This window comes from Equus quagga, chromosome 2 (assembly GCF_021613505.1).
Source record: "Equus quagga isolate Etosha38 chromosome 2, UCLA_HA_Equagga_1.0, whole genome shotgun sequence".
NCBI classification, from domain to species: domain Eukaryota; kingdom Metazoa; phylum Chordata; class Mammalia; order Perissodactyla; family Equidae; genus Equus; species Equus quagga.
In genome coordinates this window covers 31,395,495-31,413,453 of record NC_060268.1, presented here as the reverse complement: position 1 = coordinate 31,413,453, position 17,959 = coordinate 31,395,495, and the positions used below count along the sequence as shown (strand labels likewise).

Below are 17,959 nucleotides of genomic sequence, written 5' to 3'. Positions count from 1 at the left end.
GTTATAGATGAAGAAATTAAGGTCGAGTTCCTAACTCAAAGTAACTTAGGTAGTTCATTTGGAGTCAGGATTAGAATTTAGGTTTCCCTTTAGTTGTCTTGCAAAACATAACTTGTGCAAAAACTTGAATCCTCAAAAGTTGAATGTCACCTGGAAACTCAATTTCCATAAAGGATCTATTATTTCTAATGAGATTCTATAATTGTAACAAACAAGCAGAGCTTTACGGGGAGTGCCTTCATCTTTCTCCTGAACAATTCTAGCATTCATACAGCAAGTTGCCTCCATCGTATTCTATGGGACACTGACTCTATTGGATGTTAATAGGTATGATAAGAAAAAAAAACCACAAACGGTTTCTTATTCAGGTAGACTGGGAAACAAAATTAAAGGAAAGTCTTTACTGAATCATTTCTCACGGCTTTAATGTTATACTAACAGCCCCCATTGAGAATCTCTGCGGTGCATGTGCAGAATATGATCTGCAGTATTTCTCAAATTTATTTGACCTTGGAACCCTTCCTCGGTTCAGTCCCAATAGCTTATGTTCTTTGGAACATGTTTTAGCAAATAATACTGAAGATTCCTAAGATAAAGGAAAAATGACCTGGAGCAACCTATTGAGGCCAAAGCAACTCTGATTTTGAGTTATGGTTTAAATTTTTTTATAGCAAGTAGGAGAGTACTTTAAAAGGGAAGGAATATATGATTTGAATAATTGATGTTTTCAAAAGTGGTTCTTTAAAACGTATTAAAGAAGAGTAACAAGAATAGCTTGAAAATCAGACAAAACTGATGAAAACCATTACCCAGATACAATATTTAACATTTTTTATGTATTTCCTTCTACTTTTTACTTCTTATTTACATAAACCTAATTATAGTCACAGTTTTGTATTATATTTATTTTTAATTAATTTACTCACATTCACTAAACATTTATTCAATGCTTTATGTACAAAGCAATAGGCTGTGGAATTAAGCACAATTAACACACAGCTTCTACCTTCAAGGAATTTAGGGTAGGGTGTGGGGGGAGGGCGGCACGGTAGAAATAAGCGTTCAGGGGATGTCAACAAACAATGCAATGTGGTTAAGTGCTATTATGCAGAATACAGTGGGCCAAAGAGGAATGCCAAACAGGGCCAGGGTCCTCGTGAAGCTTGAGATGAATCTCAGAGGTTCATGAGAGACAACGTGATAAAGGCAGAAAAGTAGAAAGAAGCAGGAAAGCAGTCTACAAGCTGGGTTTTCCTATGCTCAGACAGATACACGTACACTTTAAAACGGATTGGAAAGGGAAAAGCCTGTTTCATTCCTGCCTTATTCAAACAGTCCACTATGAACACATAATATTTCTAAAATCAGAAAACAAAGTGGGGTTGGAAATCTCCAGATCACCATCATATTCGAGCGTCCAAACTCTTTACTTGGCCCTTTTCAACCTTACATCCTAACCACAGTCACAGCACTTCTCCTCTCCCCCGACTCCCGCCATATCAAATAACTTGGAATCAAAGAAATTCGAACTAAAAACAATACAGTACCATTTTCAAACTGGCAATTTAAGAAAATTATAAAGCTTATGGAATGTAAATGGGTGTAATTATCCTAGCGGGCATTTCAAATGAAAATTCCTTAAAAACGTGCATATTCTTTGATCCAGCAATTGCACTTCTAGGTATTTAGGAAAATAAGACATACAAGGATGTTCACAGCAATAGTGGTTATAAAGGAGAAAAAAACAGGAAACAAATATCCAATAATAGGTTAAATTATTATATAGATAGACAACTGAATACAAAACCCAATCGCTACAAATAATATAGATTATTTAAAAACACATCATGCATATGTGGCGGGCATTCATCCATTTAATCTCACAAGACTTGAAAGTAGGTAGATTATCCAACTTTTACGTATGAAGTTTACACACAAAGGATTTAACTTACCCAAGGTCACATAATTATTAAGTAATAAAGCCAGGATTCAAAAGGAGGCCATTTGAATCTCCAGCCCACGAACCTTGCCATGCCCACACTGCCTCTCAGCTTTTGAGCAGCACCGGACAGAACTATTTACCTCGCGGGATTACTGTGAGAATTAAATGAAGTAATAAACACAAAGCTCCTGGAACACGGTGGACATTCAACAGAAAGAAGCTACTAAATAACTCGCTCAAGATCACACAATCCTTGGGGAAGCCAGGATCTAAACAGAGATTTGAATCTTGCGTTCCCGTAAGCACACAGGAGCTCAAGAAGCTTTTCTTGCTTCAACTCCTGACGCAGAGTCAGGACAGACTTTCCTTCTATCCCGTGGGGATAAAGTCAGGGAACACACAACTGGCCTCTTTAGAAAGGAGGGAAGCGCGCTGGAGTCGCTTCAGGAAGCTAACTCCCGTCTGCTCTTGCCTCCTCCTTGCTTCTCTAGCTCCAAGTACCCTCTCTTCCGTCCACCACCCGCCAATTTCCGGGGCGGAAGTGACGCACGCACAACGCGCCGGAAGTGGGCTTGCAGGGCGACACCAAGAAGCTGCGGGAGCTGTGGGCTCGAGCCCCGGCTAAGCTGTAGAGTAAAGAGATTCGCCAGTTTCGTTCGTGGCCGTTGCAATGACGGCCCAGGGGAGCCTGGTGGCCAACCGAGGCCGGCGCTTCAAGTGGGCCATCGAGCTGAGCGGGCCTGGAGGAGGCAGCAGGTGAGGAGACTGGGCGAAGCTCGACAGCAGAGCCTTCACCCCAGATCTGCCCCAGAGGAATAGGACCTGAGCCCTCAGGAACAACTCTCTGAAAAGGATGGGTGGCACAAAGACGTCTCCTGGGGAGCGGGGGGCTTCTTTGCCGTGTCGGTTTCTGTGTCCGAAGGATGCTTATTTCAGTCCTCCCAATAGGCCAGGGTCTGACGAACCCACGAGAGGTTCTAATCTGGCTGGGCGCATCTGACGATCTTTATTGCTGATTAGTAGAACAGGAAATGTGGGATAGGAAGTGTGACAGGCTGCAGCCTTAGTTTCTTGATTTGGTTCTTTAGGGGCCGAAGTGACCGGGGCGGTGGCCAGGGAGACTCGCTGTACCCAGTTGGTTACTTGGACAAGCAAGTGCCTGATACCAGCGTGCAAGAGACAGACCGGATCCTGGTGGAGAAGGTACAGAGGTATTGGTGTCACCGTCGTCCTTGGGCCAGTCCTGACCTACACATCCACCCTCCTCTCCCAGGCAGCATATGAATATCTTACTATGGATGGCCCTTATCCCGAATATTTGGTAGCTAAGTTGCTTGAGATTAGTGTTACAGTCATTTACATATCAGTTCCCCAAAGGCTTAATGACTGGAAAAATAAAAGATGTTTGAACATAAGGCATAAGAAAGTAGGTTGAAAATTATCTCTTGGTGCAACGCCTTCCCGTTGAAGTCATCCATTTCTACTCTAGTTCTCTTGCCCCACACAACTAATCTGTCAGGATGTTCTATTGGCTTTACCTTCAAAATAGATTCAAATCTTACTACTTAACTTATTGCTACTACTTACTACCTTCATCTATTGTCTTAGTCTAAGCCACTTCATATCCTACCACTTTCCACTTTGTTTGCTCCACTCTCGTCAGAATGGCCTCCTTGCTGCTCCTTAAATATGCTAGGCAAGCTTCCATCTCAGGCTTTTTGTATGTTCTTCCGTCTTCCTGGAATACTCTTCCCCCAAGATCCCCGTATGACTTGCTCTCTCACCTCCTTCAGGTCTCTCAAATGTTACATTCTTAGTGAAGCCAACCCTCATGGCACCCTCTATCCTGTTTCCCTGCTTTATATTTCTCCCTAACATTCATATATATGATATAGTTTACTTATTTTATTACCTATCTGGCTTTTCGCTCTTGTAAGCTCCATGAGAGCAGAATTTTGTCTTCCAAGTGCCTAGAACAGTGCCTAGCACTTTCTTTCCTCTCAGCCTTAATATTGTTCAATACTAAATGATCTTTGTTTCATAAAATGCAGTGATTTTTTTAACATGAAAATGACAGAGCCATTATGAGTGCTTTTTTTGATAATTATCAACCTATCATTTTTCATCTTGGTACGTCAAAGTGTAATATGAATAATATGATAGTAAAATCTTATTAAAGTGGCTTTATTTTAAAGGTACATTATCATAAAATACTTCTTTTAGAACAGTTTTGTTGTATGGATGATTTGATTTTTAAACTCCCAGATAAATGGTCTTCTATGTCAATGACAAATTAGGGAACTGTTTACAAATATGGCCATTTATTCTTTTAACGTGAATAAACCCAAATGGATAGAGGTATATCATTCTTTTTCTATAGCTAGATTTACTTTGTTAATATTTTGTTGAGGATTTTTGCACTTAAGTTCATGAGTAACATCAGTCTATAAACTCTCCTTCTAATGTCCTCGTCAGGTTTTGGTATTTATGAGGCCCCCTGAGTTGTAGAATATTAATTTTTTTATTCTCTGAAAGAGTTTATATAAGATTGGCTTTATTTTTTCCTTCAATGTTTAGAATTTGCCAAAGGAAAGCATCTGAGCTTAATTACAGAATTAATTTCTCAAAGTTATAAGACTATTTAAATTTCCAATTTCTTATGCTATTTAGGTGTTGTATTTTTTCTAGGAATTTATGCATTTCCCAAAAGTCATAATATGATCACTTGAGTACCTGCAAGACCTATAGAGATGTCCCTTTTGTCATTCCTGATGAGTATTTATCTTCTGTCCTTTTGTCTTCATCAGACTCACCAGTATTGATTTTATTAATCTTTTCAACAAAACTCCTTTGGCTTTGTTGATTTAGAGAAAATTTCATTAATTTCTGCTCTCATTTTTGTTTCCTTTTCATTTCCTTGGGTTTATTCTAACTTCTTGAAATAGATGCTTAGATACTTTGGTCTTCTAATACGTATTTAAGGTTGTAAAGGTTATAAATTTCTCAAAGCTCTGTGTCCCACAAGTGTCAATGTGTGCTTTTTTGTTATCAGTTAATGATATTTCTATTTTCTTTTGTAATTTCTTCTTTGATTCTTGGGTTATTTAGAGTACATTTGTTAATTGCAACACATAGAGGATTTTCTAGTTACCTTTTTGTTACTGATTTCTGGCTTAATTGCCTTGTAGTCAAAGAACATGCTTTGTATGATTTGGGTTGAGAGTTACTGACACTTTCTTCATGGCTCAGCAAGTAGTGAGTTTTTGTAAATGTCCCATGTATGTTTGAAAAGAAGGTGAATTCCGCAACTGCTGGGTGTAATGTTCTATGTCAGTTGGGTTAAGTTTGTTAATAGTGTCATTCAAATCTTGTGTGTCTTGATTTGTCTGTTGTTCTCTTATTGAGGTATGTTAATCTACTATGTGGTTTTATCTGTTTCTTCAGATGTAGATGGGACAGTGATAGACACAGAAGTAGAAGAGCAAAAGTAGGGAAGTCGCTTTTTTTCCAGAGAAGTTTTGCCCTAAGCTAACATCTGTTGTCAGTCTTCTTCCTTTTTCCTTCCTTTTTACCCCTCGAAGCCCCAGTATGTAGTTGTGTATAGTTGCAAGTTCTTCTGGTTCTTCCATGTGAGCATGGCTACTGACAGGTGAGTGGTCTGGTTCCACACCTGGGAACCGAACCCAGGCCACCAAAGCAGAGTGCGCCACACTTTAACTGCTAGGCTGTCAGGGCTGGCTCGGGAAATCTTGTCTTTAGCCAAAATCATAGGGAAAAATGACATCTGGAAAACCGTTAGAGAAAAACAACAAATGGTGAGGATGCCTTATCTTTCTTTTGTAGAAAAAGCTTCAGCTGGTAACATGGGGAAGGGCAAAGGTGGTGGAATTGAGGAGTTAGCTCAGTCAGAAGCACAAATTTGGGAATTGTGTTCATTTGACATCAGTGATATGATAAATGTGGGACTGAAGATAATAATCAGAGGTTAAAATTGTGTTTTAGCGCTGCTGGGACATCGCCTTGGGTCCCCTCAAACAGATTCCCATGAACCTCTTCATCATGTACATGGCAGGCAATACCATCTCCATCTTCCCTACTATGATGGTGTGTATGATGGCCTGGCGACCCATTCAGGCACTTATGGCCATTTCAGCCAGTAAGTATCTTTTTTATTATATTATTAAAGATTGGTACCTGAGCTAACATCTGTTGCCAATCTTTTATTTTTCCTTCTTCTTCTCCCCAAAGCTCCCCAGTATATAGTTGTAGATTCTAGTTGTGAGTGTATCTGGTTGGGGTATGTGGGATGCCACCTCAGCATGGCCTAACGAGTGGTGCCATGCGCCTGGGACCCACACCGGCTAACCCCTGGGCCACCAAAGCCAAGTGCATGAACATAACCACTCAGCCACGGGGCCGGCTCCCAGGATTCTTGAAATAACTTTTCCCTAAGTTTTAAGAATTAAAGCCAAATTCTTAGGCAAAACCTGTATTAGAAATCTTTGGCACAGCTTTTGGTTAGTTGCAGGGCGAGGGTGTGCAGGGTGGTCATGGTAATGGTGGTGGCATGGAGGGGCAAGCAGTGCTTATCATGGTTTTTTGTTCACCTTTAATGATCTTATTTGCTCTCCTACTATGGGTCTGTCCATATTATTTATATTACTTTAATATATAGCCTGACTCATATTGAAAAAAAAAGTTGTTTTGGTTTTGACACTTTTCTCTTACTCCAACAGCTTTCAAGATGCTAGAAAGTTCAAGCCAGAAGTTTCTTCAGGGTTTGGTATATCTCATTGGGAACCTCATGGGTTTGGCATTGGCTGTTTATAAGTGCCAGTCAATGGGACTGTTGCCTACACATGCATCAGATTGGTTAGCCTTCATTGAGCCCCCAGAGGTAAGGCAAAAGAAAAGTTAAATTTTGGGCAGTTGTAATATACAGTAAATAGCAGGCCCATTTGATGGTGGAGGATGAGGGTTGGTATTAGAGATCCTTTCTTAAGAAATAAGAACTGTTAGGAGTTTGGAAGTTATTTTTTAAGGATAAAGCAAAATACATCTTGTGATTAAAGTACTGAGTACTTGATTCAAGAAGTTATTTCTACACTCATTCACCACTCACCTTTCTCTTGTTTCAGAGGATGGAGTTCAGTGGCGGAGGACTACTTTTGTGAACCTGAGAAAGCAGCACTTGGTGTCTCATTTACAACCTTCTTTATGCCCAGTGGGCTCCTCCTCAGCATACTAACCCTTAACATTATCATTGATGCTGAAAAGAACCAAAAGCTCTCTTTTCTCCATGGTGAGGAGACAAATCCTGGAAAGACAATGTACATATCACTACAAACACAAAGAAACTATACCACAACCCTTGACCGAAAATAATGTAGAAAACTTTATTTATGTTTCCAGTACAGAGCAAAACAACAAATAAAACCACAACTCTATGTAAACAAAAGAATGGTTGCTGCTAAATCAAGATTTACAGCAGCATCTCCTTTCAATAAATTAAATGGAGAATAATGCTTAAAAAAAAAGTTGCACAAGTTTCCCTTAAATCTATTTTGCCTTAATATTTCACTTCTATTTTACATAAGCTGGGACATAAAAATTCTGTTGGAGACACTTGTGGAAGATGTGAGAAACTAATGCTGGATTCAGATTATACATGATGAAAAGAAAAATAAACCAGACAAAAAGAGCACAAAAATAGGCTTACAGCGTAACTGCTACTTTAATATCCACAATAATGGATTTTTAACACATTTAGGGGGAATGAAGATTGGTGGGATTGTTGGGACCACAGGAATCTGAGGCAACGGAAGATACAAAGTGATCTTTCCCCTGCCAAGAGGAACCTGGCACCTGTCAAACAGATGCTGCACAATCCAAACGTCAGCTTTTAAGATAGCTATAGAAGGCAGAGGGCCAGCAGTTAGAGAATGGATATTATTATAACCTGCCCTGGTAAAGTCATAGCCAAGACTTAAAAGCTAGATCTTATTCAAAAGGCAGGAGGAAGTCTTTCCTTTCTCTTCCCTCTTGAAACACAAAGCCCCTTCCCCTAAGGTGCATTCTGTCTCAGGTTTTCGGTATTGCTTTATTTGCAGTGATTAAGAGACAAGACATTTTAAAGACAGACATAAGCAGCACAAACATGAAATGCTCAGGACAAAGATGACCTTAAGTCTGGCCTAACAACCATTTTCCCAATGTAATGGTGATTTTGTGTTTTAGGGGCTGAAGTAGTGGCTCTGTTAGTAGCCACTAATTCTTTTATCCCTTTAAAGGATTCTTACAGAGCTCCTACCACAAAAATCTCTTGTAAAACTAACTTTATTTTCTGCTCATATTTTTTCTATATGGAGGAAAATGTACCTATAATTATCACTTGGGCCAGAGGGTGTGTGTGAATGTAGAGGAATTCCTGGGCAGGCTGACCTTTAGAGCATGGGTCTTTGATATCTTGGGTCATAGGGGACCGGTCCCACTACTGCTGGACTCAACTAAGCAATGGAGTGTTGCAATAGAAGTTGTAAACAATGCTTCTACCTTCTGCAGGAAGGAGCAGGAAAAAAAGACTGACAGATCTTGTCTGCTTTGCTACCCTGAGCCTGGACGTTGAAAGAAGAGCAAAATCAAAATAACTCAATTTCTTAAGCCATATTTCTCCTTTGTCCATAAGGGTCAAATGAACAGTCTGCTGGCACACAGGTCAGCTTGCCCCATATCCTGTTGGGTAATCAAAAAAGAGTGGCACTATTTATAAATAATATAGTGAAATTGAAAAGCAGCCATGAATACAGGCAAGATAGTTTTTCTATATAGCTATCCTGTAAAAGAAAGATTTCACATCTTTGAAATTACCACTCTGCCACACAGGGTAGTTTTTCCTATGCTTGAAAGCCAGGTGTTTTGTAATCAGTAAATTAGTAAATAAAAAGCTAAGCTGGCACAAGTATTTCCTTGACACATTTAGAGCTTTCAGAAAACAAAACTGAAACAGCAGAAGTCTATTGGCTTGGATAATTTCTTAGTTCAGAGCCAAGCTTCTGCAGGCAGAATGAAGAATGAAATTGAAGGAAAAAGAAAAATGCTCATACTCTGGGCATTTAGGTGGGTGCCTCAAGTCTTTGCTATGGCTTTGGAAACGAGTCCACAGGTTTCTTAGTGAAAGAAAACTTTCTTGAATTAGGACAATGCCAACTGTATGCCACTTAGTTAAGTGACATAGTTAAGGAGAATAGCAGCAGCTCAGTAACTTTGGTACTCTGGAAGGAATATGGCTCTAGAACTTTGAATTCCATTGCTGGATTCTCCCTTTAAAAGACAGTCTAAAGCTCTTAGGGAAGGATTTTAGCCAGTCTTCCTAGTGTTTGTTCCTATGATTTTGGACTTGTGCCTACAAACCCAGAGGGCATTAAAAGGGAGAAGGAAAGGAGAACCTATTGGTCACTGTGCACCAGCATCTGTTTTTCTTAAGTAACAGCTTGTATGTTTTGCCCATGTCACATAGGTAACCACAGACTGTATTTCAGTAAATCTTAATAGCTACTTTTTGGAGTTCCCTTAGTTTGGCCATTTGAAAAGAACCTGAAAGAAATTATTTTTACTCCACCTTTTAAAAAATAATTTCCATGGTAACACTGTCTATGTTACAATCTTAATCACAGAATGGGTTTTGAGAAACAGCTGAAATATACACCACACAATATGTGTACTTAAACCTGGTATTTTGGGGGAATCTTGTTTTGGAGGAAGAAGTAGAGGCTGCAGCCATGTTTTAGTTTTTTATATTAGTACCCTAATATAAAATTAGAGCTCTAGAGAGCAGTGGATGCACTAAAGAAAATTAGCTAAAAAAGTTTTTCATCTTGGCTTGCCACAGGTTACCTCCATAAGAATGCTAGGTCCCCTATACTTGGTCATGAGTTATGATGAGGCTGTGTCTCTGGCTGTCACCCCCATGGTGTCATTATTGAATCATGACTTCTGAGACTCGTCTTTAATGCTGGATATGTACTTGCTTTTTGTCTTGAGTTGAATTTCTAGCATCCCTTTTGCCAATTCATTTTATTGATTTAGCTAGTTAATCCTAACTTGCCTTCAACTGGTACAGACATGGCTTTTAGGACCTGACCATTGTTCTGATGTTGAGGGAATATTTGCTTCTGTAAGGACAGCAGATCATGTGGAAGCAAAGAGCAATCTATTTGTACTTTTTTGCACAAGTACTTGAGGCTCAGCTTGTCAAGAGTTCGGTGTGATGTATACAGAACACAGGCCTCTAGTTGATGGGAGTGGTGGTAAAGAGCTGGCTCTTCCATGGAGGTTAGAAGCCTTTTAGGAAAGGTGAGGTCATGTAAAGTCATTCAGGAGTAGATTAGGAATAAATGGTGATCACTTCACTGCCACCACCTCGGACAAGGAGGACTCGCTCTAGTCCCTCAGTGAGCACTTCTAGGAACTCCATGTCTTCAGAATTTGTCAAGGATACAAACAGGTAGGAGAAGAGCATACTTCAGAACCTGGCATCATGATAATCTGAGTTTATCTTACTGTAAAGCTGCAAAATCAACATGCTTAATTATTATATACTCAGAACTGGAGAAGTCTGAACTCTGTGTTAAATTCAATTTAACCCTGTGAAGTAATCCAGGGATCTAGTACTTTTGCATATATGACTCCTTTCTCGTTTGTCAGATTTTTTTCTAAATGTTATAACAAAATAGGGGAAACCTACAAGTAATGTGTTATCTCTACATAGTAAAATAAGCCAAAAAAAAAGAAAAAGCCACAACACGGCAGCTTGTAAGAGTCCGAGAGAGAACCCAAGTAATAAATAAGAAGCTGCTCAAGTCAGATTTTTCTTTTTTCTTTTAACCTCTTTTCTTTAATGGTACTGGTGGGAATAGGCCAGTCTACACCACTGCAGTGCTTAAAGGGTCCCATAAAAAGAATCCTGGGAACAGGGTATGAGGAAGAACCCTTATCTCTTTTTTTCCCCTCAGTTAGAGGAGCTTCCATTTCAACTGCTTCTCCTCTAACTCCATCCAAAAGAAAGAGGCTTTGCAAAGTGGGTAGAGCCTGAAAAGGAGAAAGAATGTGGGTATTTTGTCTCTAGGATTGTCATAAAGGGTTCCATATACTGAATATTAGAAGTCATGTTGCAAATGTACCACCTAAAAAGTCTCTTTAGGGTTCAGAGAAAACATATTACACCCCCAACTCCCCACAAGGAGATTAATTTCACTATTCTGTAAGAACCTTTGCCTAAGACTTTTAACAGTCTTTCCTCTTCACGAGGGAAAGGGGGCAGAGACAGTGATTTTTACAGTTATCCACTGGTCTCATCCAAGAAACTGACTAAGATTTCCCCTACTGGTAGCTCCACTCTTGGAAAGGATACAGTTCTCATCACCCTCAGGGTTTCGAGGTGGCCCTGGCATATTCAACAAAACCAGCTTTGCTTCATGGGACTTGTTAACTATAACCTCGTTGAGCTTCACTGCTGTATGCATCCGCCTCACATTGGACTGGTCCCTGTCGGGGAGAGAAATAGAGGTGTTTAAGGCAAAGAGAAAACCAGGCATAGAGTCAACCTTAAAAAACTTGAGATAGAGAGTTTTGCTTTGAATATGAATAATGTAATGAACAAATTATTTCCTTGTAATATTAACATCCTGGGTTTTCTCACTCTACAATTTCTCATTGTTTTATACCAGGAACACAGTATGGAGAGGAAGGATGGTTAGTTCGTGTTGAATGCTAATTGGTAGCTGATATGCATAAGCAAACATAGAAAGGTGGCCAGATTTGGGGTGAAATGAAGAACAGACTCCATCCTGTGTATCCAGGCAAAGTCACATTTGTGGCACCGACCAGGATACTATGTTATATGATAAGCTTGTGAGTTGGAAAACTTACGGACGCATGTTAAGCAGTTCCTGGAATCCTTCCATTGACTTAGCCTTTTGCCCCCGGGATGCCATGTACTTGTCTTTCGTCCAAGTCATGTGCACCTTCTCCTGATAGGTTTCTGTCTCTTCATCCTCATCAGAGCCAATGCTGGTCAATCGTAGCATTGAGTTCCGATCTTTCACCAACTGTGCCTGAGGAAGGCCCAATACATGCTATGACTCTATACCCAATTTTCTCTCATGCTTCATCTTTAATTATTTTGAAACAATAATGTGGTTATAGTGGAATAACTGATAAAGCAAGAAGGAAAGTATCTGTCATCTATGAGAACAATACAGTATCATTGCTTTCAGTGACAGACTTCATAGGGCTAGGATTAGATCAATGCAGTAAGGTCTCACCTCTCTGTCCCGCTCTGTTTTGGATAGTCGCATTTGCCGGAGCATCTGGGACCTTTGTTCCATCATTAGGGTGCGCTCATAAGTATAAGCTGATATGTCACTGTCGTGCTGCCGAAGATATCATGCAGAGTGGGCAATAAGCACAAAGGAGAAAGGATAAACCATACATTTTCATTTCCACTCACTAAATTAAACCAGAGAAAGTACCACAATATCAACCTAAGTTTCACTCCTATTTTATTTAGTCGTTGAGCTACATAAATACGATACTGTGGATTGTAGGTCAAATCCAGAAGCCCTGAGAGTCTTTTTCATAATCTAACCATTACGTACGTGTTTCCTTGAATCACAAAACACAAACTCTAGTCTCTCTATTTTTTTAATACTGCCAGGTTATTAAAAAAACAAAAAAAAGCTATATGTGATTTTAGCATGAATATTAAGCAGGAAAAAATCTGGCAGAAATATAAGGGCTGTGTAAAAAACAAACAAGAAAGCAAAATTAAAAACCACCACCAAATACTCATCATATACACATTCTACTCATCTAGATCAGTATGGTACGGTTTTGTTGGAAATAACGGATTAATCCACATTTGCAGCTGAAGAATTTCCCAAACCAGAAAAGGGTCTAGGAAGACAGGGTGGAGGGAGGTGTGGTCTCCTTGATCTCAAACTCAGCTTTCTCACCATTTCCACCACTTCCACCTCTGCCTCAATGCGCAGGTGATAGAGGAAGGTGGCCAGGTCCTTCTTCATCTGAATACTATTGTCTTCCAGTTGGGCAACTGTGAAGATCCGTATGCTGCATTTTCGCCACACCTGAGAAAGTACCATACATTCATGGAAAATTAGATGCAAGGAGGCAAAAGAGAGTTATTTCCTAAAACACAAGGCATTTTTGCCTAAAGCAATCTTGCTATATTATCAGGGTATTTCTTCCTAGCTTCCTGCTTTTTATATTATATTATTTACTAGGGCAAAAGCATGATTTAAAAAACACATTAAATACAGTTTTTAAGGAGTTTTTAATTTCATAACAAAAAATGGGAAAAAGGGCAAGATGGCATGTTATACGTTAAGAGGGTGCTTTATGCAGATAGCATATTGATGACAGCCTGCAGACTATAATGTTTGCTATTTTAAATTTCAGTTTAGTTAGTCTTACCAAAGGATGAACATACATATGTGTAAGATACATACCCTTAGGTTTCCAGTGTTTGAGAGACTTTGGTCTTTTTTTTTTTAAAGGATGTGTTCATTTGTTAATATTTTTTCCAAGGGCTCATATAGAACTTTATTAATTTGCTGAATTTCACCTGGAGATAGGTAGGTATCAACTACAAAGAAAACTATTTCTCATAAGGTTGAAACTGAGATCACTGAAGAGCCAAGAATAATCCCCAACTCTTCTGATTCTAAGCCCCAACACTACAGAATCAAAGAGGAAGAATTTGTCTAGTCAACCAGGACAGACATTAAGGGGGAAAGACTTTTTGAAATAGATGTCTAAAATACCTTGTGCTGTTTAAGTAGAAATGGTAATAACATGAGCATCCCCCCATCATGCACAATCCACCACACATCAATGTTGCCCTCAGAAAACTGCTCCAAATTGCTGGGAAAGAAGGAGATGTTTTTAGCCACTAGCAGGGCCAGATGGGCAGCAGTTGTCACTCGAACTGTGCCTAGGGAGAAAACAGAATCAGGATAAGCAGAGAAGAATCCTTAGGCTTGCCTTACTTCCTACCATGTCAGGAAAGCAAGGATAACACTCTTCTACATTTCTTTGAGCAAAGTGTCCTATTACACCGTAGGTTACATCAAGTAACAAAAATCATTGAGAAAAACCAATAGTTAACAGAATTAGATCGAGAACCATGATTTACATTACTGGATATATTCTGATTACTACATTTCTGAGGGGAGGATATATGAATTTGGGAGATTTTGATGCTGAAGGACAATCCTTCCAATTCCTATACAGATGTCAATGTGGGAGACCACAAATGAAGACATGGCAATTTCAGTGATAACTCCTCACATAGGACTTGACGGAGACAAACAATTTATGGACATAATGTATAGCTGGAGGGGTGAGCAGAATCAGGTTATGACTACCAGTTATAAGACCATGCTTCAGCAATGGCATAGTCTCTATTTTAGGAGGCTAGGGGGTGGGGTTAGGGTGACAGAGATTTAACTATATCCCTTATTTGGGCCCTCAGGATAATATGAAAAGTGTTTTTGTACCAATAAAAGTCTTCCAAGCTCGAGCATCTTCACTCTGGCGCCAGCCATTAGGCCATCCCATCACCACTGTGTTATGCTTCATGCCCCCAAGGCCACATGACTGGATGAGGTGGGAAATGCCCTCTCTCAGCTTGGCGGCCACCACCAACTGGCAGAATCCTTTCACTTTCTCTCCCTCCATTAGGTGCTTTATGGTCTGAAAGAGAGCAGAACCTCACACTGAACTGTTTCATACTGGACCTTTTAACCTATTCCTCCATCCCTATAATACATTCTCATCCTCTTTCCAAACTCTGCATAAAACCCTATCTCCTAAAGAAAAGTTCAAACAGTTAAAATTTTCCCAGTGAAATGGCATTATCCCTTGTCTTTTTTGCTTTCTAAGTACTTACAACATAGACAGTTGGGGGGTCTATGTGTAGTTCCTCTGCCTTTTCCTCTCTTCTGCTTTTCTTTCCTTGTAACATACCAAAAAAAACTGAGAGCAGGGACCTTCCTCAAGGGGCTACTCAATATTTCTTTCTTCATTGACCAAAGGTGAACATGACCTCCTGCCTTCCTTAGTCCCAGGCATGCCCAGACTTCTAGTGCTAGAAATTCAATCTATGATTCAGTTTCACTTTAGAATTTTCTCAGTATGTTTTTCTTTTTTGTTTCTCCTATTTCCATATCCTTTTTGATATTTAGTGATTATTGATGACACTTGTATTTGATTTACTATTCTTTCATTTATTCAGGCCAATTTGGAGATAATATTTCATTTACTCTTACTCCACCCTCTTGGGAAATGATGTGGAAAATGGGTATGATTTTCCCAAAGGCACAGATTAAGTCAGTGGCACAGGTAGGATAATAAGTGAGGTCTCTTGATTTCCAATCCTGAGCTTTTTATTTATGTTTATCATTATTCTGGACTAATGTTTCTTCAGCATTTCTAGTTTTTAGGGTTTCAAAGCATTTCAAAATGCAATCCAGTAAAAATTTTGAAATGTAATTGAAAATTTCTCTAAACAACAGGGTTAGTTCTATCATTTATAATAAGTATTAGAGTGAAAACTACTTTCTTCTTCATGGAGAACTTTAATATTCAGTAAGCTAATCAGAAATAGCAAAGGAATCTTGCTCACGATACCACATAGATTAGTAAAGAGGAAGAAAAGTTGCTCATTGCTCCTTGTCACAAGATTGAGAGGAACCATCTCCACAGCTCGAGGGACGGATCTGTGTACGTGACTTCTCTCATGGCTGAGTAAATGTTTAGAGTCAATTTGGAAATAATGCTTAGCCTTGATTATCTTATAGTTTAGAAATGCTTTTTAAATGAAAGAAGGAATAAATTACCATCTTCTGGTTCCTCTTATTATTTTGGAAAATATGACTGTTCAAAAGCCAGCACTAAGAAGGAAACCTCCTACATCACTCAGGAAAGGGATTAACTTAGAAATCTGAGGTCTTATTCTTTAACATCACAAAACCATAAGCTAAATTCCAGTAAGCCAATAAGCCTTGACTCTTACCTGCTCAGCAGCTAAAGCTTCACCATAGTTTTCCAGGAAGTTCCCCACGATGACAGAGCCCACGATAGTAAGACCCTTTCCTGCTTTAAGCTGTGAAGCAAAGGTGAGGAGGCGAGGATGCTTGACGTGTAAGTCTTCATCCAGTTTCAGTAATACAAGCAACTGAGGCCTGTAAAGAGGTTGGCAGGGGAGGAAGGGAGAAAACACTGTGGGTCTGGCAAAAAGAATCACAATTCTACCCTTTAGTTCAGGAACTCTGTAAAAAACATGACCCGACAGAAGGAGGAGATTAGAGGAAATGATAGGATGAGAGGATAGAGTTATTTTGAATCTTCCCAATATTATCTCAAATTGATTAATCTTCAGTGAGGAATAAAAATGGTAGAAGTCTAGATCATATATCACATGAAGAAAAGGGAATAAAGGATCAAGGATTTGAGACCATTCGAAGCAGGTCCGTTACACCAATTCCGGAGCCACGAGATCTCCTTATCCTGTAATCAATGAAGCACACATTTCTGTGTGTCAACTATGTGCCAACCACCACTAAGCTTGGTAGATTTCTTTACCTCCAGTTTTTAGTGTGTGGAGGTCCTTCCTCCAGCCGAAGCAAAGCAAACCGGGCTGCACTTAGGGACAGACCACGGATACCGTCACCCCATTCTTTCTCAGCTCTGTGACAAAAGGAGAAAAGAGCAGACACAGATTTAAACTATAGAAAGTACAATTACAAAAAAGAAAGTTTATTTTTTCTTTACCTAAAAGTAACATATGCACAAGGTAGAAAATTAAAACTCATATTAATTATTTATATAATCCTCTTTCCTAACATAATGAACCCGCTGTAAGCAGAAGAGACTGCACTGCACAACAGTTCAGAATAAAGCCTGGAACAGTCACTTACTCATCATTCTATGTAACTACTCAAAAGCAATAAAGCAAAATAGCAATTTGGATTAGGAAATTACTGCAGATCCAAAGTTTAAGTTATTTTGAAAAAGATGGGGAGAAAGTAAAACAATGTAATCTTCTGAATCAGAATGTTATTTATTCCTAATTTTTGGAGGTTGTTGGTGATGTCTTAGTTGTTAAAAAGTTATTCAGGACTAAATGTCATTTTGGAGACAATCTCTTGACTGAAGAGATAAGCAAAAATATTTATATTTGTGTTATACTTTGTTTAATACTCATCATTTTAGTAATTTTCTCATTGATCTGTTCATACTTTCTTGACAGGTTCCCCTTGTGATTAAAAGCTTTTGTCTGTAAGAAGGTTAAGAGAATTAGGGCCTGTGCAAAACTTAGTACAAATGAATGAAGTTATCTGGATCCTTCATGCAATTTTTATTGGGCTGGCTCTAACAAAAACTAGCCAGTTTTGATACTTTTAGCAGCGATCAAGGTCATTTCCACAGACTCACCCTTGGTACTCGATGTACTTGTAGATCATACCAGCTATTACCATAGCTACGATGGCATAATACCAGGAAGAAATGAACATCAGAGCCAGACAGATACTCATTCCCATGAAAGAGAGGGCCCTGGAAAATTAAAAACAAAAACACAAACAGAAAAATGTTTTTCTAAGCAGCTAAAAAAGAAGTCTGGGGGCCGGTCCCGTGGCTGAGTGGTTAAGTTCACACCCTCCACATTGGTGGAACAGGGTTTTATGGGTTCGGATCCTGGGCGCGGACATGGCACCACTCCTTAGGCCACGCTGAGGTGGCGTCCCACATGCCACAACTAGAAGGACCCACAACTAAAATATACAACTGTGTACTGGGGGGATTTGGAGAGAAAAAGCAGCAGAAAAAAAAAAATTGGCAACAGTTGTTAGCTCAGGTGCCAATCTTTAAAAAAAATAATAAAAAGAAGTCTGTGCTAGAGGTGCTTCTTAACCTGGTGAGGGATTTTTTTTTTTTTTT

General features: G+C 39.3%; 2 protein-coding genes across 3 annotated transcripts in view; one reads left to right on the top strand and one right to left on the bottom strand.

The window, feature by feature from the left end:
* The first annotated feature begins 2,504 nt into the window (after positions 1–2,504).
* On the top strand, positions 2,505–7,652 carry EMC4 (ER membrane protein complex subunit 4). Its single transcript, XM_046652180.1, has 5 exons — positions 2,505–2,698; positions 3,031–3,145; positions 5,945–6,098; positions 6,679–6,839; positions 7,081–7,652. Exons 1-5 carry the CDS (start codon positions 2,613–2,615, stop codon positions 7,114–7,116), a joined length of 552 nt encoding a protein of 183 aa, XP_046508136.1. The 5' UTR covers positions 2,505–2,612; the 3' UTR covers positions 7,117–7,652.
* SLC12A6 (solute carrier family 12 member 6) overlaps positions 7,325–17,959 on the bottom strand; it is an 82,225-nt gene continuing 71,590 nt past the window's right edge. For both annotated transcript variants that reach the window (XM_046652177.1, XM_046652179.1), the window contains exons 16-25: positions 17,456–17,575; positions 16,604–16,708; positions 16,035–16,203; positions 14,518–14,713; positions 13,783–13,952; positions 12,955–13,086; positions 12,265–12,372; positions 11,870–12,054; positions 11,352–11,485; positions 7,325–10,417 (exon numbers count right to left, since the gene is read on the bottom strand). In XM_046652177.1, the coding sequence (XP_046508133.1) occupies positions 10,326–10,417; positions 11,352–11,485; positions 11,870–12,054; positions 12,265–12,372; positions 12,955–13,086; positions 13,783–13,952; positions 14,518–14,713; positions 16,035–16,203; positions 16,604–16,708; positions 17,456–17,575 (1,411 nt within the window). In that variant the 3' untranslated portion in view covers positions 7,325–10,325. The remainder of the gene's footprint in view (positions 10,418–11,351; positions 11,486–11,869; positions 12,055–12,264; positions 12,373–12,954; positions 13,087–13,782; positions 13,953–14,517; positions 14,714–16,034; positions 16,204–16,603; positions 16,709–17,455; positions 17,576–17,959) is intronic.